Source organism: Mesoplodon densirostris, chromosome 4 (genome assembly GCF_025265405.1).
Source record: "Mesoplodon densirostris isolate mMesDen1 chromosome 4, mMesDen1 primary haplotype, whole genome shotgun sequence".
Taxonomy (NCBI): Eukaryota; Metazoa; Chordata; class Mammalia; order Artiodactyla; family Ziphiidae; genus Mesoplodon; species Mesoplodon densirostris.
In genome coordinates, this window is record NC_082664.1 from 88,726,495 (window position 1) to 88,750,443 (window position 23,949).

The 23,949-nt window shown below is 52.2% G+C and overlaps 2 protein-coding genes across 3 annotated transcripts; one reads left to right on the forward strand and one right to left on the reverse strand.

Annotated features, from left to right (window-relative positions):
- The first annotated feature begins 308 nt into the window (after positions 1 to 308).
- Positions 309 to 5,263, forward strand: CKMT1A (creatine kinase, mitochondrial 1A). Of its 2 annotated transcripts, XM_060098322.1 has the most exons (10): positions 309 to 465; positions 927 to 935; positions 1,003 to 1,277; positions 1,479 to 1,574; positions 1,955 to 2,176; positions 2,322 to 2,407; positions 2,517 to 2,640; positions 4,488 to 4,622; positions 4,826 to 4,951; positions 5,150 to 5,263. In XM_060098322.1, exons 1-10 carry the CDS (start codon positions 309 to 311, stop codon positions 5,261 to 5,263), a joined length of 1,344 nt encoding a protein of 447 aa, XP_059954305.1. The 2 variants fall into 2 exon arrangements, with proteins under 2 accessions (XP_059954305.1, XP_059954306.1); XM_060098323.1 differs by lacking the exon at positions 927 to 935 and having other exon boundaries at positions 309 to 457; positions 1,079 to 1,277.
- A 395-nt stretch (positions 5,264 to 5,658) lies between these two features.
- On the reverse strand, positions 5,659 to 22,635 carry STRC (stereocilin). The gene is made up of 29 exons (XM_060098324.1): positions 22,499 to 22,635; positions 21,406 to 22,191; positions 21,292 to 21,316; positions 19,288 to 20,542; positions 18,255 to 18,317; positions 18,035 to 18,145; positions 17,697 to 17,863; positions 17,341 to 17,527; positions 17,109 to 17,224; positions 16,720 to 16,852; positions 16,164 to 16,346; positions 15,842 to 15,880; positions 15,506 to 15,673; positions 15,278 to 15,343; positions 14,671 to 14,796; positions 14,308 to 14,366; positions 13,358 to 13,481; positions 13,132 to 13,244; positions 10,590 to 10,725; positions 9,981 to 10,177; positions 9,696 to 9,786; positions 9,323 to 9,479; positions 8,545 to 8,714; positions 7,749 to 7,904; positions 6,854 to 6,996; positions 6,514 to 6,662; positions 6,187 to 6,284; positions 5,943 to 6,090; positions 5,659 to 5,747 (listed from the first exon to the last, which is right to left on the reverse strand). Exons 1-29 carry the CDS (start codon positions 22,542 to 22,544, stop codon positions 5,659 to 5,661), a joined length of 5,301 nt encoding a protein of 1,766 aa, XP_059954307.1. The 5' UTR covers positions 22,545 to 22,635.
- Positions 22,636 to 23,949: the final 1,314 nt, after the last annotated feature.

Consider the following 23,949-nt stretch of genomic DNA (forward strand, 5'->3'; position numbering starts at 1 on the left):
TGGGTGGTGCCTGCCCTCTGCCCCCGCACACCTAGGGCCGTGGCAGGCGGGAAGGCGGGGCCTGCACGAGCCCCACCCCTGGAGACTGCAGCTCTGCTTCCCTCTCCTGCGCCCAACCGCCACTAGCTCATTGCGCCTCTCCTGCAGCCTGGTCGGCACCGGCTTCCACTCCCGCTCCAGCCTCCCCCCATTTCGGATCCAGCCTCGCACCCACCTCCGGCTCTCAGTCAGCCCGTTTGCATCCTCCCTCCCGGTTCCTGCCCTGAGCCAGCTCCTACTCCGGGATTCCGTAACCAGACCCTCAAGCCATGGCTGGTCCCTTCTCTCGTCTCCTGTCTGCCCGCCCGGGGCTCAGACTCCTGGCTTTGGCTGGAGCTGGGTCTCTAGCCGCTGGGTTTCTTCTCCGCTCGGAACCTGTTCGAGCCGCCGGCGAACGACGAAGGCTGTATCCCCCGAGGTATCAGTGTCTCAGGCGCCTGGGTGAGGGTGGGGGTGGGGGACGGGTAGGTGCTGACGGGGATGGAGATGGGGACCTGGGCAATAGAGAAGGGCTATAGTCACGAAGGCTCTGGAGTACAGGCGCTGGACAGTCAAAACCTCAGTGGGGTGGGGATGGAGGCCAAAACCATAAGGTGAAAGCATTCCTGAGGACTTGGAGCCCGCAGTTCCCACCCCCAAGGCCAGCTCTGGCCCTGTGAGTTCTGGCTGCACCTACTCTGCCCAAATTCCTAATTGAGAGACCAGGAACTATCCTTTCCGCTCTCCTCCATCTCCTTTTCCTGCTGTTCTCTCCCGTTTCCTGAATTCCCCTCCTTAGTCTTTCCCCTCCCCCCATCCCTAATGTGTCCATGGGAGGAAAGAACTGAGCAGATCTGGGAGAATTGAGCCTCCAGCCAGAGGAAGCTAGAACTCTTGGGAAAGAATAGATCCTGAAAGTCCCTGATGAGATTACCAAGGTTTAGCCTCCCTCTAACCTCCCCTCCTCCCAAGGAACAAAGCCAGACATGCTCCCAGCTGAGTGCACTGGGTCTAGGCCCCCTGTGCCCTCCCTCCATGGTTACTGGTACCCCCTCCCTAGTGCTGAGTACCCAGACCTCCGAAAGCACAACAACTGCATGGCCAGTCACCTGACCCCAGCAGTCTATGCCCGGCTCTGCGACAAGACCACACCCACTGGTTGGACGCTAGATCAATGTATCCAGACTGGCGTGGACAACCCTGGCCACCCCTTCATCAAGACTGTGGGCATGGTAGCTGGTGATGAGGAGACCTATGAGGTAGGGGGCCCCCAGAGTTTCCCCGGTGACCCAATTCATCTCCCCAGTAATCCTAGCTCCTTTCCCCTAAAGACCTCACTTTCCCTTAAGACTGGAGCATCCATACTCATGTTTTCTCACCCAGTGAAATCAATCCACAGCTAAAGCTTGGGAAGGGATTCCCTCTCCTTAACCATCCTCTTCCTCTGAACTGCCCCTCAGGTATTTGCTGAGCTGTTTGACCCTGTGATCCAAGAGCGACACAATGGATATAACCCCCAGACGATGAAACATACCACTGACCTGGATGCCAGCAAGGTAGGTCGAATATTCCACTTCTGACTTGCATTGCCTTAGGTACAACATTCTGTTTCTCCCGTCCCTTCAACCATAATTATACCCTGACTCATAGTCATTATACTGCTGAGCTTTTAGTCTCAGTGTGGGGAAATAATTGTATGTTCAGGAGCAGCCTCTGTGGAGAGGAGAGGGCGGATGAGAATGGCCATCCCCCAAGGTGGGCAGGTTTGCGGGAGGGTTTACAGTGCTCCTTCAGTTGGAATGCTTGCCCAATGGGCTTCGCCTTCCAGTGCAGGCAATGAGGACCCCTCTAGTCCTTAAGGTCTCTCCTACCCAAAGGCCCTCAGCTCCCGTCCACTGTGTTTCTGTGACTTACATGAATTTCTCTGATTCCCCAGATCCGTTCTGGCTACTTTGATGAGAGGTATGTATTATCCTCAAGAGTCAGAACTGGCCGAAGTATCCGGGGTCTCAGCCTGCCTCCAGCCTGCACCCGGGCAGAGCGACGAGAGGTGGAGCGTGTTGTGGTGGAGGCACTGAGTGGCCTGAAGGGTGACCTGGCTGGACGCTACTATCGGCTCAGTGAGATGACAGAGGCTGAGCAGCAGCAGCTAATTGATGTGAGGGGCTCTGAGAGCGAGCTGGGCGGGAGGGGCAGATGGAAAGAAGAGTCAGGGGAGGCTGGGCCAGATGAGGGAGATGGGCTCTGAGAAGCCCAGGGGCTACTGTGAGGATTCATAACCCAAGTCCCTTTACTCTCCCCAGGACCACTTCCTGTTTGATAAGCCTGTGTCCCCATTATTGACCGCAGCAGGAATGGCTCGAGACTGGCCAGACGCTCGTGGAATCTGGTATGAGGCTTAGCTTACCCCCTGCCCCTATAAGTGCCCTTTTTTTTCCATCTCTCCCAATTCTTGCCCTACCTCTTAATCCCTGTCCCTCCCTCTCTCCTGCCTTCAGGCACAACAATGAGAAGAGCTTCTTGATCTGGGTGAATGAGGAGGATCATACACGGGTCATCTCCATGGAGAAGGGTGGCAACATGAAGAAAGTGTTTGAAAGATTCTGCCGAGGCCTCAAAGAGGTTGGAGAAGAATGTATAAGGGAACTAGGTGGGAGGACTTGAGGAAAAAACAAATTTAAGTAGGTAGATTGACCATATAATTTATCAACCAACCCAGGATAATTTTGATGGTGAAAAGGATCACCACCAATCACTCTAGGACAAGAGGTATAAATCAGAACTGTCCAGGGAAAACCAGGATATGTGGTCACCCTAAGAATAGGAAGAGAGAAAGAATGTCAGGATTCTAAGGAAGTAAATAAAGCAGTTGCCAAATAATGCAAAGAAGGAGTAAATGAGATGGTGGCTCAGTGCCTGGGGGATGTGGTGTGGGATGGTGGGATGTGCAGATAGGAAAAGGTTTAAGCCTGGATGGATGTAAGGAGTGAGAGATTGGTATGTTCATGATTCTAATGTAACCACCCAGTTGGGAGCCAAGGTAGGCCTTAACTCTGGATTCTGTCATTCTTGCTAAAGTAGCATGTCTAGATTTTAAGCTGAGAGTAGGAGGGAAACCAGGGAAGGTGGAGGATGGAATGGCCTAAATTCCAGAATGCGTTGCTCTGCATGAGGAGTTGAATCCTCAGTCCTATATGGATTAGGTCTCCATATTCAATTCCAGATTACAAATCCCCATAAACCCCATCCTTATTGTATGTTCTCATGTATACAGTTCTATTTTGAACTTGTAAAGGGAGAGAGCTCCTCTTCCGTTTAGATCTTGGCTGGGAAGTTTCTATTATTTTTAGCAAGTAATAGGTAACATATTAAATTATATGCCTTAGTATTCTCATCTGTAAAATTGGGAGAGTAAGACTTCCTACATTTTTTTTTTTTTTTTCTGTACGCGGGCCTCTCACTGCCGTGGCCTCTCCCGTTGCGGAGCACAGGCTCTGGACGCGCAGGCTCAGTGGCCATGGCTCACGGGCCTAGCCGCTCTGCGGCATGTGGGATCTTCCCAGACCGGGGCACGAACCCGTGTCCCCTGCATCGGCAGTCAGACTCTCAACCACTGCGCCACCAGGGAAGCCCCTTCCTACATTTTAAGTTGTGGGGTTTAAGTGAGATAATGCATATAAAGTGTGTGGCCCGTAGTAAGTGTTCACTAAGTGTTAACTGCTGTTACTGTTGTAGATGGAAGAATTTCCCCTTGTTCAGCATATACAATATCCCCCTACGCCATGGTTCTTTCTGAACTAGGAACAGCGTCCCCCTTACTCAGGTTAGGTAGTGGTCTTCATGTCCATCAACTCCGGCAGATCTCCAGTCTCTTCAACTCTAATAGTCATCTTCATGATTAGGATGCTTAAGTGAAACAAAAACATGCTTCCCACACTCCTCCCCCACCCTCCACAACTATGAATCCGGCTCTTCTGTTCCATATTCACCTTCCTCTTGCTTTCTCACATGTGCTCTTTCCACAGTTAACAGGCTCCCTTGCCTCTTCCTGTTGCAAAGCCTACAACCTCATTTTTTGGCTGAAAGAAGCTTCCAAGCTCTAGGCTCATTAGCAAAGTAAAGATGTCAATGCATGCAGAACTCACTGAATAATCGATCTTTTCTCAGTTCAGTTTACCACCTCTGTTCATCTCCCTAGATCATCCTTAATGCATCATTCCCTCAGGTTTCTCTTCTTCCACACAGGATATTTTTGCACAATCTCATCATTATGGGCTTGCAACATCAAAATTATCTTTTATGCATGATAATAATGAGCCATTTCCACCAAAAAAAAAAAAAAAAGCAGTGTCATTCTTTCACATCCCAAGTCTATGTTTCAAGACATATTTCTAGAGTTCCTGTGGGTCTAGCTAAGGGAAGGCTAGCATATCCCTGGCTTTTCACTAACAGAGCCTTTCTGCACTCAGGTGGAGCGGCTGATCCAGGAGCGTGGCTGGGAGTTCATGTGGAATGAGCGTTTGGGATACATCTTGACCTGTCCGTCTAACCTAGGCACTGGACTTCGGGCAGGAGTGCACATCAAACTGCCCCTGCTAAGCAAAGTAAAGGAGATGTGGAGTTAGAGTGTTGTGAAGGAGGAAGGTGGCTGTGTATGGGTGGGAGGGATTGGGCGTTTTGGAAAGGAGCAGACATAGTGTAGCTAAAGAGTCAAGGGGAAGAGCTCTGAGTGGGTTCAGGGCTCTTTCAGGTCGGACCAGTCTCTGCCTCTGTTGACCCTGCCCCCCAATCTCTATCTCCCTTCTAGGATAGCCGCTTCCCAAATATCCTAGAGAACCTAAGACTCCAAAAACGTGGAACTGGAGGAGTGGATACAGCTGCCACAGGCAGCATCATTGACATCTCTAATTTGGACCGACTGGGCAAGTCAGAGGTGAGATTCTTAGGGATTCGGGATAGGTCTGTGGGGGTTGAGATGTGACAGGGAGTGAGCCTCAGGAATGTAAGAGAATCTGAAATGAAATTCAGGTTGAGTGGGGAGGAAATTGGAAACGAGTTCCCAGAGCACCCAAATCAGTGCGGAAGAGAGTCGGATTGTGGGAAGCAGAGATCAAGAGTTAGTGTCCTTCAGGTGGAGCTGGTGCAGCTGGTCATCGATGGAGTAAACTATTTGATTGACTGTGAACGGCGTCTGGAGAGAGGCCAGGATATCCGCGTCCCTCCGCCTCTCCTCAACAAGCATTAACTCCCATCCCCAGCAGATGACTCAAGACTCGCAGGACCTCTGCCATTCTAACAGTAGCCCATTCTCCTTACTCTGGATGCCCCCTTTTCCCCCTCACTCCCTCTGTCCTAGTAAAGACTCCTGGCTACGCTCCAGTTGTGTTATTTCTAATGGTGGGATGAGGAGGAACTAGCCTCCAGAAGAAAAAGGCAGTGGGATTATTTGTGATGGAAAGAGACTCCAGATATGGCATGCCAGGAACACTGATTCTCAGGTGGGTGGAAAGCATTAGCATTTTACCCATATTCCTCATCAGCTTCCTGAGGATAATTAGATTGCACTTCCATTTGCACTTTATTCATTATTACTTAAAATGACTTCCCCAACAATCCCTCTCTTTAACTGCAGAGACAGGCTCATAGCAGGTTGCCAAGGAAGTAGATGGTCAGTGCCAGGGCCCAGGAGGGTTGTGACCAGTCCTGGAGACCCCAGGCTGTGCTTCGACCTACAATGAGACAGAGAATGGAAGGAATATCACAGCTCTGCTCCACAGGAGCCACTGATACTTGGAAACTATCTGCCTGTAGACCCCTTCACTCCAGGATCTCTCTGAAGGATTCTGTGAGCCAACCAGTACCAAATTAGGGTTCAGATTCTGGGTCAGGGGTTGGTGGGTCAAGCTGTGCAGTTGGGAACTCACCCTGCTGTTCTGGGATCTCCTTCCCCTCATACTGGGCCCATGCAACTGCTCGTCGCTGCTCAGGACTCAGAAAGGCCATTTGCTCAGGAGTGACAGCCACAGCCTGAACACTGGTAAGACTAGATAGCTGGGTGGGGCTGAACACCACCTAGGGGTGGAAGCAAGAATCAGGACATCCACTGTAGCCCTTGTTGGGCCCTGGCTCTCTTGTGGTCACCCCAGACCCCACTCCATCAATACTTACAGCAAATTTCGGAGGAGGGATGACAGAAATGGCCAGAGGGGTAAGGCCCTGGATCTGTCCTCGCAGCAGTGCTGAAAGAGCCAGGTCTGGGATTCCAGCTGTTGAAGCAAGTGGGATGGGCATGCAAACATTATCTTGTACTGGCCTTCTCCAGCTAATCCCAAGGTATCCTACCATAGACCTTCCCCAACACATCTCCAACCTCTTACCTAAATGCCTTCTCAGACTCCCACCTTAAGAATTCCAGAGCAGTCCTCCAACCAGTCCATCCATGGTATGGAAACCAACCCCTGACAACCAGCAACAGCAGTGGCCCAGTCTCCCTACCTGCTATTGTACCAATTTCGGTGAAGATCTCAGGCCCCCAGTTACTGACTGGGCCAAAACCACCAGGCAGCACAAGGAGCTGGGCCAGAACCTCCAGTTGCTCCTCAGAACACGGGAGATGCAGGTTGCCCAGGAAGAGAGCTGCTTGGCTGTGGAAGAGTGGGAAGGAAGGGAGAAGGATTCAGCCATGGTGATAAGGGTCCGTGGTCATGAGTTGATGGTAGAAATGGCTTCAGGTGAGATCCCTTCCTCCATGGGACCACTGCTGTATGATCCTTCCCTCCCCAGTGAGCCCACCTTTCCCTCAGCACCACCACCCACACCCTCCTCCACAGGTGACCTAAACTCCCAACTGCTGATATGCTGCAGCTCCTCTGGCCGAAGTCCACAGAGCGTGTAACCCAGTGCAGTCAGGTGGAGGAAGTCCAGGTGGCTCACGTGCCGACCACTCTGCTTCAGGAAACTGGAGACCACAACCCGGAGCTGGGGTGGGGGTGGAGGCCACGGGATAAGGAGAGAAGTCATGGGGAAGTCATGGATGGGCAACTGCTTAGGGAAGGGACAAGTGCTACTGGATTTTTTATTATTAAGACCTGAAGATCTGGGATTCTCTGGTGGTGCAGTGGTTAAGAATCCACCTGCCAATGCAGGGGACACAGGTTCGAGCCCTGGCCCAGGAAGATCCGACATGCCACGGAGCAACTAAGCCCGTGCGCCACAACTACTGAGCCCGCGCTCTAGAGCCCACGCACCACAACTACTGAGCCCCCAAGCCAAAACTACTGAAGCCCGCGTGCTCCGCAACAAGAGAAGCCACCGCAATGAGAAGCCCGCGCACTGCAACCAAGAGTAGCTCCCGCTTGCCGCAACCAGAGAAAGCCCGTGCACAGCAACGAAGGCCCAACGCAGCCAAAAATAAATAAATTTATTTAAAAAAAAAAAAAAAGACCTGAAGATCCAATGGCCATGGGAAAGGTTGAGGATCCAAAAAAGAGAAGGATGGAAAAAAAGAAGGCCAAAGGGAAAGGAGGCAGAAGGAAGTATTATGTGTCCAGGGCCTCAGAGTGAATAAATCACAGAGTTCCTAAGGCTACTAGTATGGGGTATTAGGAAAAGATAGAAAGAATGGCCAGGCAGGATCACAGGAAAGAAATTCCATGGGCTTTAGATGCCCTAGAGGCCTGTATCTGTGGGATGGGTGTTTGGAAGGTGGTAGAGAGCATAGAAGATGTTACCTGGATGGAGCTCCAGCCATCTATCTGCCCCAGGGTGCTCAGCACACCCCAGTCCACCAGGCTCAGCTCCTGTAGTTCCCTCTCTCCTAGACCTATTAAGAGCCGACCCAGCTGCAGGATCTGCTCAGGACGGAATCCCCAGGGGGGACCCCACAACTAGAGAAAGAGAGGAAGAGTGTGAATGGAAAAAGCACTGGATTAAGAGTCAGAATGCTGGGTCTTAGTTTTGCCTCTGACCTTAGCTGTGTAACTCTGGGCAAATCACTTGCCTTCTCTGGGTCTTTAGTTTCTTCAACTGTAAAATGAGAGGACTGGATTAAGGTTCCTCTGACTAAGGTGTTATTTATTGAAAGACTCTAGAGTCTCAGTAGTGAAGAATAGCAGACTCTAGTCCATGAGTTCTAAACTCTTACATGCACCAGACTCTTGGGGTTTGGGGGTGGGCGGTGACTGCTAAGATGCAGATGCCCAGACCCCATCCTCAGAGATTCTTCTTCGGTGAGTCTAGCATGAGATCCTCGAATAAGCATTTAAAAAACCTGCTCCCTAGATGATTTTGATACACACTAAAGTTTGGTAACCACTTCTCTAGTCCCTCTACCCATTTCACTAGCTTCCTTCCCTCAGTATTCATCCCCTCTGACTTCCTACTCAGGATCCAAACCCTCTAATTCTTTTATCTCCTATGTCCCCCACCCCTCACCCAGCTATCCATTCCCTTGTGTTCCACATCACACCCAACCAGCTTCCTCATGTTATTCCACCTCCAACCCCAACTGGACTCTCCATCACTAACTTGTTTTGCTTTGCCCATCGCTGCCCGTAGTTCCTCAGGCCCAAGTCCTGGGTCTCCTGCAAACAGTGCTAGGCAGTCCTCAAAGTCTAAAAGCTCCATCTCTGCGATCTGGGTTGCAGACCAGGCTGATGGGAATGTTCCCCGTACATCTGCACAATTTGGCACAGGTTCTAAAGGGGGAAGGCAGGGCCAGGGGGTCAGTGTAGTACTAAAGTATGCCCAGAGAGATAGCTATAGATGGAATGACCCCCCCAACCTTTGAAGGACAGGGCAATATGGGCACTATGGCTCAAGGGATTACTACAGTGTGAGATTTATAGGACTCGATATTAGAACAAGTGACTGGAGAGGACAAGCCCCTCACTGTATAGATGGAAGACCGACGGGGTTGCTCAGGGACTGAATGGCAAATCTACATTGGAACCCAGGTCCCTAGCCCCACAGTGTCACCTTCCTCCATCCTAAGCATCTTCCCAGCAGAGAGCTCCACGCTTAATCAAGCCTAGAGCTGAGTCAGCTGTTAACAGGGATAAGACAGCAGGGAAAGGGGAGTCCTGGGCTAAAAATATAATGAGTTATAAATTACCAGAGCTATAGAACCCTAGAACTAGAAGAGACCTTGAAGATCATCCCTCACACCTCTGTGCTTTATAGGTTAGAAAACCCCAGCCTAGAGAGAAGTTACACAAATCTGCCCAAAGGGCACAAGTCTGACTGCATTGTTGGATACTCTTTCCTGTAAACCATGCTACATGTATGGGCATGTGGGGATTTTCACCTGGGAGATCGTCTGCTGTGGGCCGCACAACCCCAGCTACCAGGGCTGCTTTCTTGGCAGTGAGCTGTGGCCCTGCACACAGCTGTCCAGCTCTGCTCTGCTCCCAGCTCTGCTGCTTTTCTAGGAGCCGCTCCAGGGTCTCTGGGCCCAAGGCCTCCTGGGTGAGAAGGTAGAAGGAGGGTGGGCAGAGCCGGGCAGGTCAGGGCCAGCTGCTACAGCTGTAATTCCAAAGTCCTGTCTCTTTTTAGCAGTCTCCCCCTGCTAAATTCGAGCTTCACACCCTTTGCCCTCAACTTCCTTGGCCTTAGCTCCCTGGAACCAGCTCCCCAGTCCCCTCTCTGCTCTTACTCCCTCCCTTGTTCCTTCACCTCACCCTGGGGATCAAGGAAATAGCCTCGGGAGACAGAGTGAATACTAGGCGTCCTGCTTGCTCGACTTCATCCTGGCTCCATAACTCTGGTTTCCTGAGGGACAGAAAGAAGATCAGGGGTTGGGATGTTGAGTGAACTGTGAGGGGAAGGAAGAGGAAAGACATGCTGGGACTGGGGACTCAGAGCTCCAAGGACCTCAAGCATATTGAATGGGCTGCCACTGATGAGGGTGGTTGAGAGAGTGGGTGAAGGATGAATTAGAATCTGAAGTTTCCGGAGGTCCGTACCCAAGAACAGGCTCCTGCAACAGCAGCCATCCCAGCTCTGTGGCAAATGGTTCTCCTAGGCAGATGCCCTGCAGCTGACTGAGATGGGCCAGCAGGATCTGTAGGGGGATCCGTCGTGTGCTCTCTATTCCCAGGAATCCAACCAAGGGACCCAATGTCTCCAGCACTTCCCTTGACACTGTTGTCTCCTCTGGAGCCTGGAGAGGGGCATCAGGCCTTGGGACAATGCACCACTGGCTCAGAGGACCAGTCTCTTTGATCAAGACACCAAGATCTTTGACCTTGCCTCCCTCCAGCTCCCAACCCAAGACCCTATGAAGTTCATTGCCATTGTTCACTTTTCTAAACAATGAGCCCAAATAGGAGCAGGCAGGAAGACTGGGAGGTGGAATCCAAGGAATTCCTTATACTCCGAGGGATATGGACAAGAAACCTGAAGCAGACTATCAAGGAATAGAACCCAGAGGTAGATCTAGGGGCTAAGGCCTTGTAGACAAAAACCTGTTTGGCAGCAAAAGTTCAGGTCTGGGCCTAGAAGACAGAGAGCATTGTCTGAGTGGTAAGAATGGCCCAGGCTACAGTTCTGAGTCTGATGGTGTGGACTCTTACCAACTTTTGTAGTGCCCTTTCTGCCAGGGCTGCACGGTGGAGTGGAGTCAGTGCCAGCAGCTGCTCTGGAGTGCCTCGTACCAGCTCCACCACCAACATAATGGATTCACTGGACAGTCTGTCCATCAACCGGACCCTATAGCAGTTTGACAGTCGGGGGACTCAGAATTGAGCCAAGTTGAGAAGGGACCACAGAATGCCACATTGCCCAGACAAGAGGTAACACTAGACCAAACCCTGTGGCCCTGGAAAGGAAGCCCCAGACCCAGTTCCCACCACAGTGCTTGCAGGGAGAGAACAAAGGGAGTGACATATTTCCAGTCTTCTTGAGAAGAAGTAACAAACAATCCTACCTCATCTAATGGAATCAAAAGCCCCAAATATTAAGTATCACTAAGTCCCCTCCCCCATTTTATTAAACACTGAGGTTCAAAGAGATCAAATGGTGGGGTCTTACTTTCAGTTCCTGTTTTCCACAGTACGACCCTTCCTCTACTTATTGTGAGAAGGTCCCCTCTTGTTCGTATAGCACTATACAATTGACAAAGTTCTTTTAGGCATTATCTCATTTGATCCTGTGGCAAAACCTGGGGGTAAGAGAGGTATTTTCTCATCTCTCTTTCACAAATGAGGAACTCGGGTCTTCCAACTCATGGTCCAGGGTCTTTCACCTCATCCAGGTCTTTGGGATTCTAAATTATCTCCAAGAACCAATATATTTAAATAGATTTGAAAGGCTTTTTTTTTTTTTTTTGCTGTACGTGGGCCTCTCACTGTTGTGGCCTCTCCCATTGCGGAGCACAGGCTCCGGACGCACAGGCCCAGCGGCCATGGCTCACGAGCCCAGCCGCTCCGCGGCACACGGGATTCTCCCGGACCGGGGCACGAACCCGTGTCCCCTGCATCGGCAGGCGGACTCTCAACCACTGCGCCACCAGGGAAGCCCTGAAAGGCATTTTTAAAAAAGCCATTTTGCCCAAAAATCAGAAGTGACACCATGTACTCTATCTAGGGTTGCCAAGTCTGGAACTGGACCAAGTAGTACAAAAGCCAAAATCTGTAGGAAGGTCTATAAAAATGTAAGGATGGAGTCACCTCCCAGAAAGACCAACGCCAGCTTTTTCCTACTCTGACTTACAGTTCAGTTGGCAATGGGGTGAGCATGGGGGTAAAATGGGAACAGAAGCCTATGAGTGAGATACTCATAAACTCCTAGAGTCTCTAGTTTAGGAGCCGCCTTAGGTTCATCTAGTCTTCTCTCTCCTCATGCATACTTGAATCTGCTCTACAACATTCCTGCTATGGGGCCATCCAGACTAGGCTTGAATAGTTCCAGTGGCCAGGAACTCACTACCACAATTTTCCTCATATTGTGTAAAAATCTGACTTACATTCACTGGTACTAGTCATGCCCAGTGGGGCCATTCAGAAACATGTCAATCTATTTTCTATTTGATAGCCCCTGGGGTATTTGAAGGTATTTATCACATGCTTCATACATTTTCTCTTTACCTACTCCTCTGAACATATTGAGAACACAGTTCTCTAAGCAGACTACGGTCCTATAGGGCAGAATTGAATCACTACCTCCCTCATTTTTTTTTTAATTTTTATTTTTGGCCATGCCATGTGGCTTATGGGATCTCAGTTCCCTGACCAGGGATTGAACCCGGGCCACGGCAGTGATAGCCCAGAATCCTAACCACTAGGCCACCAGGGAACTTCTACCTCCCTCATTTTAAATATTCTAACTCTATTAATGTGGCCTAGGTTATAATAAGATTGCTTGGGGACTTCCCTGGTGGTCCAGTGGCTAAGACTCCATGCACCCAATACAGGGGGCCCGGGTTCAATCCCTGGTCAGGGAACTAGATCCCACATGCTGCAACTAAGAGTTCGCATGCCACAACTAAAGATCCCACATGCTGCAACTAAAGATCCCTGCACGCAGCAAATGAAGATCCCATGTGCCACAACTAGGACCCAACGCAGCCAAATAAATAAATATTTAAAAAATATATATATATATTGCTTGGCAGCTCACATCACAATGTTGCCACCCTCAGGTGTCCCATGCTGGGGCTTTGTTTGGGGAGCCAGTCAATACCTAGAGCAACTCTGTTTTTCATTTTTAAAAAAATATTTCCTTATTTAGGCTGCGCCAGGTCTTAGTTGCAGCACGCGGGATCTTCGTTGCAGCATGTGGGATCTTTAATTGTGGCATGAGGTATCTTTAGTTGCTGCATGTGGACTTCTTAGTTGCGGCATGCTAACTCTTACTTGCGGCATGCATGCGGGATCTAGTTCCCCTACCAGGGATCGAACCTGGGCACCCTGCATTGGGAGCATGCACTCTTACCCGCTGGACCACCAGGAAAGTTCCCCTAGCACAACTTTGAACAGAATCCTCTGATTTAGGCTGTAACTGATGTCAGGGAACCACCAGACAGAAAAACACCACCTCTAAGGTGTTTCCTAAGGGCAGATCTTCTACCCCAGGTTGAGCCTTCTGAGAATCCAGTATCTCCAGTTGTAGCCTTACGGTAAGTCCAGGAGTAGCTTGGTGTCCAGCCCACTCAGTTCTGGCCCCAGGGTTGCCAGCTCTGGCTCTGGCATTGTCATCCTCCTCTGTAGCTCTGCCCAGATACAGGTCCTCTGTAGGACAGGGTAGGGAAGCAGGTTCAGGACAGTGCTGAGCATGGAGGCTGGGTTCTATACCCAGCATCCCCGCCTTCCTGCTCCCACTAATGCCCAAGCACCCTTCTCACCAGGCTCCCTCGAACCCCAGTGGACAGTTGATAGATCATGTGTACCACTTCAAGGAAGTCTGCCATCGAGTTGATCTGCTGCAGAAACTCACAGGACATGCCCCCTGCCAGAGTACCCAGAGCCCTGTAGATGTGTGAGTGGGTAGATGCTCATTCAACACATGCCACAGCCTCTCTGCTCCTTGATATCAACATTCTCAACACAAGTACAGATGTTCATTTACGGTAATTTACAGTTTGAGAAATATCTTTCCATAGATATTCTCACTGGCTTCCCACAACATCATCACTGTTTATCCGAGAAGAAAAATAAAGATTTACAGAGGTCAAGTGACATTCCCAGCATCATTCTACTAGAAATGTGGTAAACTGAGACTAGAGCCACGTCTTCAGAAGCCCATGGTTCTTTTATTGTGGGTGGAAGTAAGGTGATACTTAACTCCTGTCTATTCCTGCTTGGTCAGTAGCTCTGAAGGATTAATTAGCAAATGTCTACCAGAAGCTTACACTGGGCCCAGCACTGTATTAAGTACCTTTTATGCCTTATCTCATTTAATCTTCACAACGACCTATAGGAAGGTACCATTTTATTTATTTTTAAAATTTTTATTGGAGTATAGTTGATTTACAATGCTGTGGTAGTAGGAAGGTACCAGTTTAATTCTTATTCTACAGAAGGAAAAATTGAAGCTTAGAGAGGTTAAATGACTTGCCCAAGATCACAAACAGGTGACGGGGCTAGGACCTGAACCCAATCAGGATAGATACTGTGCTATGGAAGGGCAGGAGGGTCAGGGGAGGAGGAGCCAGAAAAAGACCCCCAGGCTGAGGCTATGCATCATTGATCCTCATACCCCCACTCCCCCACATATCACATGGTGCCTGGCACATGGTAAGCACTCAAAAAATGTTAGTTGAATTAAACTCACAGCTCAACACAAGTTACTCACTGCAGATTCCTGAGGGTCAGGTTGGTGGGCACCTGCATCTTATTCCAGAGAAACTGTGCCTACAGGAGAAAGAAAGAGGAGCCACTTCCCAGCAGAGATATTGCCCAAGGACCTATGATGCCTTGGACCCAGTGCTGCCTCTCCACCCTGTGGGTCCCACCAGCTTCCTACTCTCCCAAATGCCCACTGCTGAGACAGAGAGAGAGAGAGAGAAATGGGGCAATAGGGAGGAGGGAAAACGAAAGAGCTAAGCAGGTCACATCATAAGGGATGCTAGGGATAATATGCCGTATGTCTGAGGGATGGGTGAGGGAGGTGGAAAATAGTGAGAGAAGGGAGTTCTGGGGTAGTGGGAAGAATTACCTGCTGCTCAGACCAGGGCAGCTCCCGGTAATGCCTTCGGTCAGCCAGAACAGCAGCAGAGTCCAGCTGTAGCAGCTTTAGTGGGAGCAGAGGCAGCAGGCAGTCTGGCCAGGTGGTGGGGATAGGCTGCTGGTGGGGTGGGTGTAGCAGTGTAGTGATAGGTGAGAGGGTCTGGACTCAGGCCTCAAAGAAGAAGGGGAACCATGGGGGGCAGGAAGGGACCAAAACTAGGAGAAGGGTGGAATGGCATGTGCCACTCTAGAAGGGCACACCCAAGAGCCCTCACATAAAAGGCGGTTGTGGTCAAGTGTCGCTGTTGATTAGGCACCTGATGGACAAAACTCCCTCAGTCTCTCAGAGCCTTGGTCTCTTTATCTGAAAACAGGATGATTGGCCTGGAAGATTTCTCAGACCCTTGTGCCTTTGACATTCTAGGATGTCATGCTGTCCGGCAACTGGCCCTGGGGAGAGCTACGAATGTCTTGGTGGACACAGAGCTAACTTGGACTCTCGGGGCCACTGCAGGGAGAGAATGTGGGGCAGCACCAGCCACATGAAACAGCCCTGGGATGTGGAGAGGAGCTCAGTCGGGAGAAACCACACGTACCTGACCAGGGATACACACAGCTGCACTGGCACCTGTTGCACCCATGTTTTTAACTCCATCTTTCACCTGCATGAGAATTGGCTGCATGTATGTGTGTGTGTGTGTGTGTGAGTGTGTGTGTGTAAAAGTGGTGAGGTTTGAGGGGGCTTCCCTGGGCACAGGGAAGATGCCCTCCGCCCAACCAGAGCCCTCATCCCTGATTGGCCATCCTCCCTGCTGCTCTCATACCCGAAAGGTCTGCAGCAGTGCTGCGGTCTGGCAGGCTGAGAGGCGTGACAGTTCAGGGGCCAGGCAGGAACAGGCCCCGACCAGAACTCGCCTAGGGATGGCCTGGAATGTCTGGGAGCTGAGGCCTGGAAGCAGAGGGTGCAAGGAGCAGAGTTCCTCCAGGGACAGCTGGGGAGCAAGAGAGACAAGAGGCCTGAAGAAGCCGGGCCAGGTGGTAGGGAAGACGACAATCACAGTACACAGAAAGGCGGCAGGTATGAGGGGAGCTGAGAGGGAGCCAGGGAAAACGGGGGGACAGAGAGCTCTGGGGGATGTTGAGAAGTTGCTTCTACTCACGTCACGCGTAGGGAGAAGCCGTCCAAGCAGTAGGACAGCCTAAGGGAGGATGGGACAGGAAACAGCAGCTCTCAGGTCCTGGCAGCCAGGTCCCAAGCAGGTCCCTAGGGCCCGCCCTCCAAAGCTTCCAGCTCCCTCTCTACCACACCAGTGACCAGCCTGGCTCTGGGCTCTTCTTCATCTGAGGAAGGGGGTTGAGGGAGTCCTCCTTGGGACAGAGGAAAAGGAGGCTTCAGGGGGGCCAATGGTATCCTTGAATGTAATTCTCTTGACTGAGGTTCCGCGGGTGGCAGGTGGAAGCCAGGGAGTGAGATAGGCCCACCTGGGCAGGTGTGACACTGGTTCCTTGCAGCGCAGGAAGCATGGCTCTAAGCTGGGGCTCTGACAGCTCCTGCAGGAAGCGGAGGCCCAGCTGAGGGAAGAGAGGGGCCCAAACTCGAAGCTCCCGGGGACTCAGCACAGTTCCTCCAGATGAGCGCAACACCCCCAGAAGTTCATATGCTACCTGTAACCAAAGGAGGTCTGGGACTGGAGAGAAAAGACAGGTGAACCTTAAGCCTCCTCTCTAATCCCACATCTGGATTTCCCAGGGCCTGGATTAGGGCTTGGAACCAGGGATGGGAGAGGAGAAGATTGGGTTCAAGACATCAAAGGATATGTTCGAGATGTCATAGACCAGGTGGAGCAGGGTCCCGAAGAGGTGGTAATAGATAAGAATGGCCATGGAGTAAGGAAGTAAGGAATGAAGGTAGCCAAGGTGCGGCAAGGGCTGGCACCAACTGTGCTCAAGCTTGGTTGAGATGACTGGGCACGTCCTCCACACAGACCACCCCCCACGGGAAGCCTGGAGTCTTGTAGGCCTGTGCCGAGGGGCTCACCCGTCCTTGTGGGCTGAGGGTCCCGTTGGCCGCGCATTCCAGCAGCCCCTGTTCTACCGACCCCATTGGATCGTTCAAGGGTACCAGGCTCTGCAGCTCCTCAGGGCTCAGGAAACAGGCGAGGGGCCCCAGCCTGAAGAGGGCACAAAGCTGGCCTTCACTGAGGCTGGTACTAAGGCAGGGACCATGTGGGTACGTGGAGCAAGCACTCCGAGCGCTAAACTAGGAAATGTGGATGCCACAGACAGGCCTCTCTCCTGGAGCCCTACACTGCCAGGGGCCACTGCCTACTCTCTTGCCCCTTCCTTTCTAGGACCCCAACCCATCATGGCAGCTGTACCTGCCTCTCCCCCGCTCTGGCCGTGATCACCGGTCCCACAGCCACTCACCTGCGCACCTGCTCCTCTCCATCCTGGACACTCTGGTTCACCAGGCTGCGCAGCACATGTCGGGCATGTCCTGGCCCAAGACCTGCTGCTGGCCAGCTATCCTCCAGGGCCTGGATCTGAGATGGGGCAGGTCAGCTCATGTTGGGGTCACTGTGGGACTAGGAGACATGCCACTGACTCCCATCCCACCTATCAGAAAACAGCCTAGTCAAATAAAGGATCGTCCTCATACCTGATGAGGGCTGAGTTGCAGAAAGTTCTCCAGAGGCAGATGGGGGAGCAGGGGCAGCGCTGCCCATAGCAGCTCCTGGGGCCAGGCGGGCACTTCCCCAAACAGCTCGGGGGCCAGCAGTCGCCTTGCCAGAGCCTCCTTCTGTTCAGGCCTCATTTCAGGGCTGTAATTCCGGATGGCAGCCAGGCTGGGGAAAGTAATGGGTCTTAGCCCTTGGCCCTGTTCCCTGACTCTGTGCAGCCCTGCTGTCATGGACAGGAAGGAGACTCCCCAGTTTTAATCGAAGGGGCTGCTCTAGGTGGGGGGGGATTGTCCTGACCCTGACAGGGTCAGGAGGAGTTGTACAAGGTCCTTACACACTGTCATTGGCCAACAGGGAGGGTGGGAAGCGCATCAGGTCGGAGACAGCCAAGAAGGGGATGAGTGGTGAGAGATCGATGAAGAGCTGGGAGGTGAGGCGCGGGTACCGCTGGAGCAGCAAGGCTGTCAGACGACCCAGGGCCTGCTCCTCAGATGGTGGCACCTGTGTGGGCACAGGAATGAATGCCGGCTCTGGGGATGCCCACTCTTCTGGCCATCTCCCCTGCTGAGTTCCTCCTTCTGCTGGAGTGAGCCCACTGCCTACCTGGTTCCAGGTGCTCTTGATTCCTAGATTTTCCCCGCCACCCTCGTTCCCTTCTCCCTCCGTGCCCACCTGTAGCTGGGCCCAGGAACGGTGCATGAGCGTCAGGAAGCCCTGAGCAGCCTCGCTCTCCGCTGAAAGCACCAGCTGCTGGAGATTTTCTGGCGGCATGTGCAGGTATGCCTGGGAGTAGGAGGTCATGGTGGTTATGGCCTCACTGGGCAGGGACCTCAGGCCACAGCTATCACCCAGTCCACCCACATACTTCCCCCCCACCCCCCGCATCTGTTACCTGCACTAGAATCTGCAGGGCCCAAACACTCTTCTCCCTCTGGAGCAGATCCCACAGCACAGGCTGGTGGGGAGACAGACAAGATGCCAAGAGAGCTGTCTCCTCTGTCCCTCCTGCGGCTTCCCCAGGCACTCCAACTCCACTTGCTAGAATGCTTGTCCTTCATCTAAAGCTAGTATGTGTGTCTGCTCAGATGTTACACTCCTTTAGGTCAGGGACCACGTCTGCTATAGCCTTTCCCATGACAGGCCCATAGTTGGCTCAGTAAATACTTGTAGATATGAACCAAATTATTACATTTCACTGGTCTCAGGACTGGAGAAAGTGGGCCCTAACTTGGAGTAAGGAATCTTTATATTCCCTACAGAACCTAGCAAAGTGCCTTACAAATAAGCGGAACTCAATGAATGAACTAAGGTATTCACATATTCCAGCCCCTTCACTCTACAGAGAAGAAACTGAAGCCCAGGAAAACCAAATTAAATTACCCCCCTAAAACCACACTTGTGGCATAGTTGAACCTGAAACCCAACCCTTCTGATTTGCAATCACCCTGAATTTTTTCTCATTTCTGCCTTATCTTCCTATATTTTGCCAGTTTCCAATTCTCACTCTCTAGGGACAGAATTAGAGCCCTCTAACTTGATCCCTTTCCTTTCCAGAGCAGAAAGGGGGAAAATCAAAAAGTCAGGAAGAATAATGAGATCACATTTATTACATGTTGTTTTTATATCATATACTAGTGCTAAGGTCACAGCATGTGTTATCTGATGTAATCCTTACAGCCACCCTAAAAAAGAGTGGCACCGTTATTCTCCCTGTTCGTTTGCAGATGACAAAAATATTGCTCAGAGAGGTTAAAAACTTGTCCTGGGTTGATCACAGAACTAAGATGTAAACCCAAGCCTGTATGACTCCAGAGTTGTGGGCTTAACCGCTGCACTACACTTCTGCCTCTCAGTAATACAGTAGAGAATTCCCATGGAGGCCCTTCCCTCTGTTCCAGGAGCTTTCACCTTGGCAGATCACTCACGCTGAAGCAGGCCAGCAGCTCCATCTTGCTTAAACCAGAGCTGGAGCTGGCAGTGGGGTCAAAGTCCAGGGGTATCGGCTGCTCCTCCTGTTCCAGGTACTCCCCAACTGTCCGCAGCACACTGCGCCGGCCCTCGGGGCGGAAGGCATCCCAGAAGGAGCAGTTGTCTGGGAGACTGGAGAGCATCAGGGCCTGTCCCAGCATCCCCTGGGCCTCCTTCCCTCCGGCCCCTGGACCCAGGAGGAAGGTCAGCAGGCGCAGGAGATAGTGTAGGCGTGTGGGGTGCGCAGGGGCTGGCACGGAGGACTGACAGCGTGGCAGCTGGGACAGCATGCCAAGCAGGAAGGGGCCTGGAGCCAGGCAAAGTGGGGACGGTCCCAGTGGGGGCTGAGAGGGCAGAAGAGGGCCCAGTAACCCCTCTAGGAAGCAAGTATCATTGCCCCCACGACTTATCCTGCACTGGCCTGCTAGCCAAGGCCAGGAGGGCACCAGGGCCTCGTACATGGTGTCATTGGCACAGACCATCATCAGGAAGCTGCCCCCATCTGGGCAGCGTTCCCCACACGGTCCAGTGTGGCAGGGTGGGAAGGCCGTGACATCGGGGGTGGGGCCCTGGCACACGTGCTGAACCCAAGCCTGGTTGCTGGGGGGCACAGCCTGCAGACTCGCCTCCCCACACATCCGCTCAGCCCACAGAGTCTCGTTCTCCAAGAAGCAGCCCCAGAAGATCTCTGGGGTGAGGGGGACAGGGGGCAGGCCTTCAGGGCAGCTGGTAGGGGGTGGGAGCAGGCCCGCACAGAGCCGCTTTACCAAGCGGCGGGTGGGACCCGACAGGGTGGAAAAGGAGAGGTCGCTACAGATTGCCTCCAGGAACTCTTCGGGAAACTGGTCGTGGCAGGCCTGGAGCCAGCCTTGGGCACCTGGTGCCCATGAGACTGCATACCACACAGCTGTCTGGCAGATGGCAGCGGTGCTGGGAGGGGGCTGCGGGGAGACAGGCTTGATGTGCTGGCAGATCACGTAGAGGGAGAAGTTGGAAATGCTGTAGTGCGGTGCTGGGCCTGCGGAGTTCTCGCAGAGGGCCTCCACAGAGATGGCCCGCCGCTGGCGAGGGCTGATCTGGCCTGAGGGCTGGGAAGTCCTGGGCAGAGGCACAGCTGTGCTCAGGCAGTGGAGGAGCGCAGGGGGTGGAGGTGGCGATCCAGACAGAAAGCCCAACGCCCGCACATCCCAGGAGAGATTGTGCCGGATGCCCCTGGATGCAGAGGGAGGAGCAGGTGAGCATCTGATCAGTTTACATGTCCTCAGGTTGAGACTTCTGGCCCTGGCCCAGAGCCCTGCAGGGAGGGTGGCAAGCATAGGCTTTTCCAAAACTGAGGTCGTTGGGAGTACTGGTGTTACCGGTGTAAATGTTGGAATGGGGGGAAAGGGGAGAGAGATCTGTCCCGCCAAGGCACAAAAATCACCTAGGAGCAGTTGGAGTCCCTTCTGTCCACCCGGCCCCCTTCTTTCTCCTTTCTGCATACGCTTTTAGGCAGCTTAAACACAACCCTTGGTTGGCCTCAGATCAGGAAATCTGCCCAGCAACTGAATATGTCTGCCTGTGCTCTGGCACTGTTGTACTGAAACAGTAAGGGGTGGAGGAAGCCAATCCCATCCTTTCTTTCCATACCGCATCTTTATTAGTTAACATTTATCAAGCACCATGTGCAAGGCACAGTTCTAAGTGGTTTACACATACAGTATCAACTCATTTAATCCCTTGCAAAAACTCTGAGGTAGTTAATATTATCCATATTTCCCAAGTGGGGAAACTGAGGTATAGAATGAGGCTATAACCTGCCCAAGGTCACATGGCTAGGAAGAGGTAGAGCTGGGACACCAACCTCGACAGTCACACTCAAAAACCAGTAAACTACACCCCTCCCATCAGTTTCCTCTTCAGCTCTGGAGGCTGATGACGTCCCAGGCCCAATCCCTCAGAACTCCTCTCCTGTTACTTACCACAAGAGCAGCTGCTGAAGATTGCCTAGGAGGGAAAGAGTAAGGAAGAGAACTACCGCAGTCTCACCCTTCCTTGCCCTGCCACAGCCCAGCCCCAGGCCCGGCAGCACTCACCTCCCTGGCACTGCCCATTGACATCAGGCTCTGGTTGCCCCAAAATGGAAAAGACCTCATCCTGCAGGGAGTCAGTGACTCGGAGCAGCCCCTCCTGGAAGGTAGCATAGAGGGGGGCCCCCACTGTGCGCAGCAGACCTCCCCAAAGAGCCTCCTCAGAGCCCAGCTCCCCCACTGGGGTGAGCAAAGCCAACAGACCCTGCAAAAGGTGGGGGGCTGGCTCCCTCCCATCGAGGCCTGTGGCATTGGTGGGGTCCACGCTGGGCTGCACCTGCACCAGGGCCTGCCAGCGTGTACCCTCTAACAACAGCAGCAGAGAAGGCAACCAGTCAGCTGCCAGAACGCAGTCAGAGGGCCCATCACGGGTGCATGGGGGCCGGGTAGGGCTAGGGGGTCCCCCGGGAACTAAGGCTCCCAGCAGCACCTCTGCAAGTCCACCCAGCACACCTGCCTGGTGCCCCAGGAAGTCCCTGGGGGTCTGCTCGTGTCCCAGCAGTGCCAGCACATCCCCCAGCAGCCCCAGCATTGGCTCCCAGTCTGGGCTGCCTCTCAGCGTCACTAAGAAATCATGCAGCCGGAGGGCAGGGGGCTGGAGAGGTGGGGGCTCTCCCACCGGTCCCTCCCCCATTCTCCCAGGCTCAAAGGAAGAAGAAATGTTGGCCAGGAATGCAGAGAACCGTGAGCGGCTGAGGGACCCCTGGGGAGCCTGGTCCAGAACGGAGAGCAATGACTTCAGGAAGGAGAGACCAGGGTCCAGGGACTGAGGCCCAGTAGGGACCAGGGTCACTGTAAGAAGAGACACCAGAGATCACTGAAGGGGAAAAGCCTGGAACCCAAATTCAGCCCTGCCCTGGAGCCCGGTCCCTGCCTGGATATAAATATGATGTGAAAAAGATGGTGAGCTGAGTCCCTTTCAACAGCCTACAGTAGGTCTTGGCCTGATTTCTTAACCCTCATTCTCTCCCTTAGCTCCAGTCTCTGCCCCTCTTCCTTTCCCCTTTATTTTTTTTCTAACCAGTTAACCTCTGCATTCTTAAGTCTCTTTCCAGCAACCATTCCCTTCATCCCCAGCCCAGCTCACTGTTCCTCTCACCTGCACAGGACAGCAGCAGCACCAGGGCCCAGAGGCTCAGAGCCATGTTTCCAGGTAAGCGCTGGTACTAGAGGTGAGTTCTGGTTATTCTCACCTTGTGTGGGATAGCCAGGTGAGGGCAGGGTACTGCAGGCAGCCTGAGTCTCCACTGACACTGTAGTGTGGTCTTTCAGGAAACAATATCCGTAACCTGACAGCAGGTTTGTCACCTGAGCCACTGAATACCTGATCCTTTGGCTTTGGAGAAGGGTGTGCCTGTCAGAGGGACCAATGATAGGGGATCCCAGGGGGCCCTCAGAGGAACCCAAGGATATAACTTCAGTTAGGAGCCAGGATGCAGATAGGAGTAGGCAGACATAGAGATGGAGCAGTTCTGGAGATCAGGAGTGTAATCTGGGAGGGTCTGCAGAAATATAAGAAATATATATATATAATATTAAATAAACAATAATAGAAATATAAGAAAAGAGGGTGCAAAGCAGCTAAAAAGCAAGTAGCATTTGAGGGAATTGAAGAAGAAAGGGGGCCAAGAGAAGGGATCTGGGCAGCCAGGTGTAAACAGAGAAGAGGAATGAAGACAAAGGTCTGGTCTAAGGATGGAGCATTCAGGAAGAGAGGGGCTTTTGATTCAGTACCCAGAGCCACAAAATGTTAAGAGTTGGGCAGGATTTCAGAGATCACATAGACCAAACCTCTCATCTTATGGATAAGAAAATAGACACAGAGAGGAGTGACTTGCTCATTAGGCCATTCAAGTGTTTGGGTTTGCCCTCTGGCTCTCTTCCTGTGGCCCAGGAGAAAGCCCTTAGAAAATTCTGAGGTGAGAAAATAAATAAATCAGATTAAATGACTACGCAAGGGGGCTATTCCCCACTTGCATACACACACACACACACACACACACACAGAGAAACTGCTCATAGATCAGAGAGATCCATCTCTCTGATCTGGTCAGGGTGAGAAGTCTTTTCTGCCCTCCGTTTATATATCCCCAAGGCCTTTACCTGACACCAGTTCTAAACAGTAATTCACCACAGGCTCCACTCAAACCTATTCTGTCCTTCTTTCCTTAGAACATTTCTCTATTCTAAAGCCCAAACCCATACGTTCAAATCCATTATTAATGTGCCTCTGTCCTGGAAGGTCTATTTACGATCATAGAATTTTTTTTTTTTTTTTTTTTTTTTTTTTTTTTTTTTGCGGTACTCGGGCCTCTCACTGTTGTGGCCTCTCCCATTGTGGAGCACAGGCTCCGGACGCGCAGGCTCAGCGACCATGGCTCACGGGCCCAGCTGCTCGGCGGCATGTGGGATCTTCCCGGACCGGGGCATGAACCCGCATCCCCTGCATCGGCAGGCGGACCCTCAACCACTGCACCACCAGGGAAGTCCAAGATCATAGAATTTTAGAGCTGGAAAGGACTTGAAAAATCCTTTTGTAAAAGCTTCTCA

Excerpts from the sequence above, each read along its gene's own strand:
- CKMT1A (XM_060098322.1), top strand. The coding sequence starts at position 309 with ATGGCTGGTCCCTTCTCTCGTCTCCTGTCTGCCCGCCCGGGGCTCAGA. Across the intron at positions 2,177-2,321 it reads AGCAGCAGCAGCTAATTGAT|GACCACTTCCTGTTTGATAA; the intron begins GTGAGGGGCTCT and ends TACTCTCCCCAG. Across the intron at positions 4,952-5,149 it reads ACCGACTGGGCAAGTCAGAG|GTGGAGCTGGTGCAGCTGGT; the intron begins GTGAGATTCTTA and ends AGTGTCCTTCAG.
- STRC (XM_060098324.1), bottom strand. The coding sequence starts at position 22,544 with ATGGCTCTGAGCCTCTGGGCCCTGGTGCTGCTGCTGTCCTGTGCAG. Across the intron at positions 20,543-21,291 it reads CTTCAGCAGCTGCTCTTGTG|GGGCATCCGGCACAATCTCT; the intron begins GTAAGTAACAGG and ends CTCTGCATCCAG. Across the intron at positions 13,482-14,307 it reads CTGACCCTCAGGAATCTGCA|GGCTCTGGGTACTCTGGCAG; the intron begins GTGAGTAACTTG and ends ACACATCTACAG.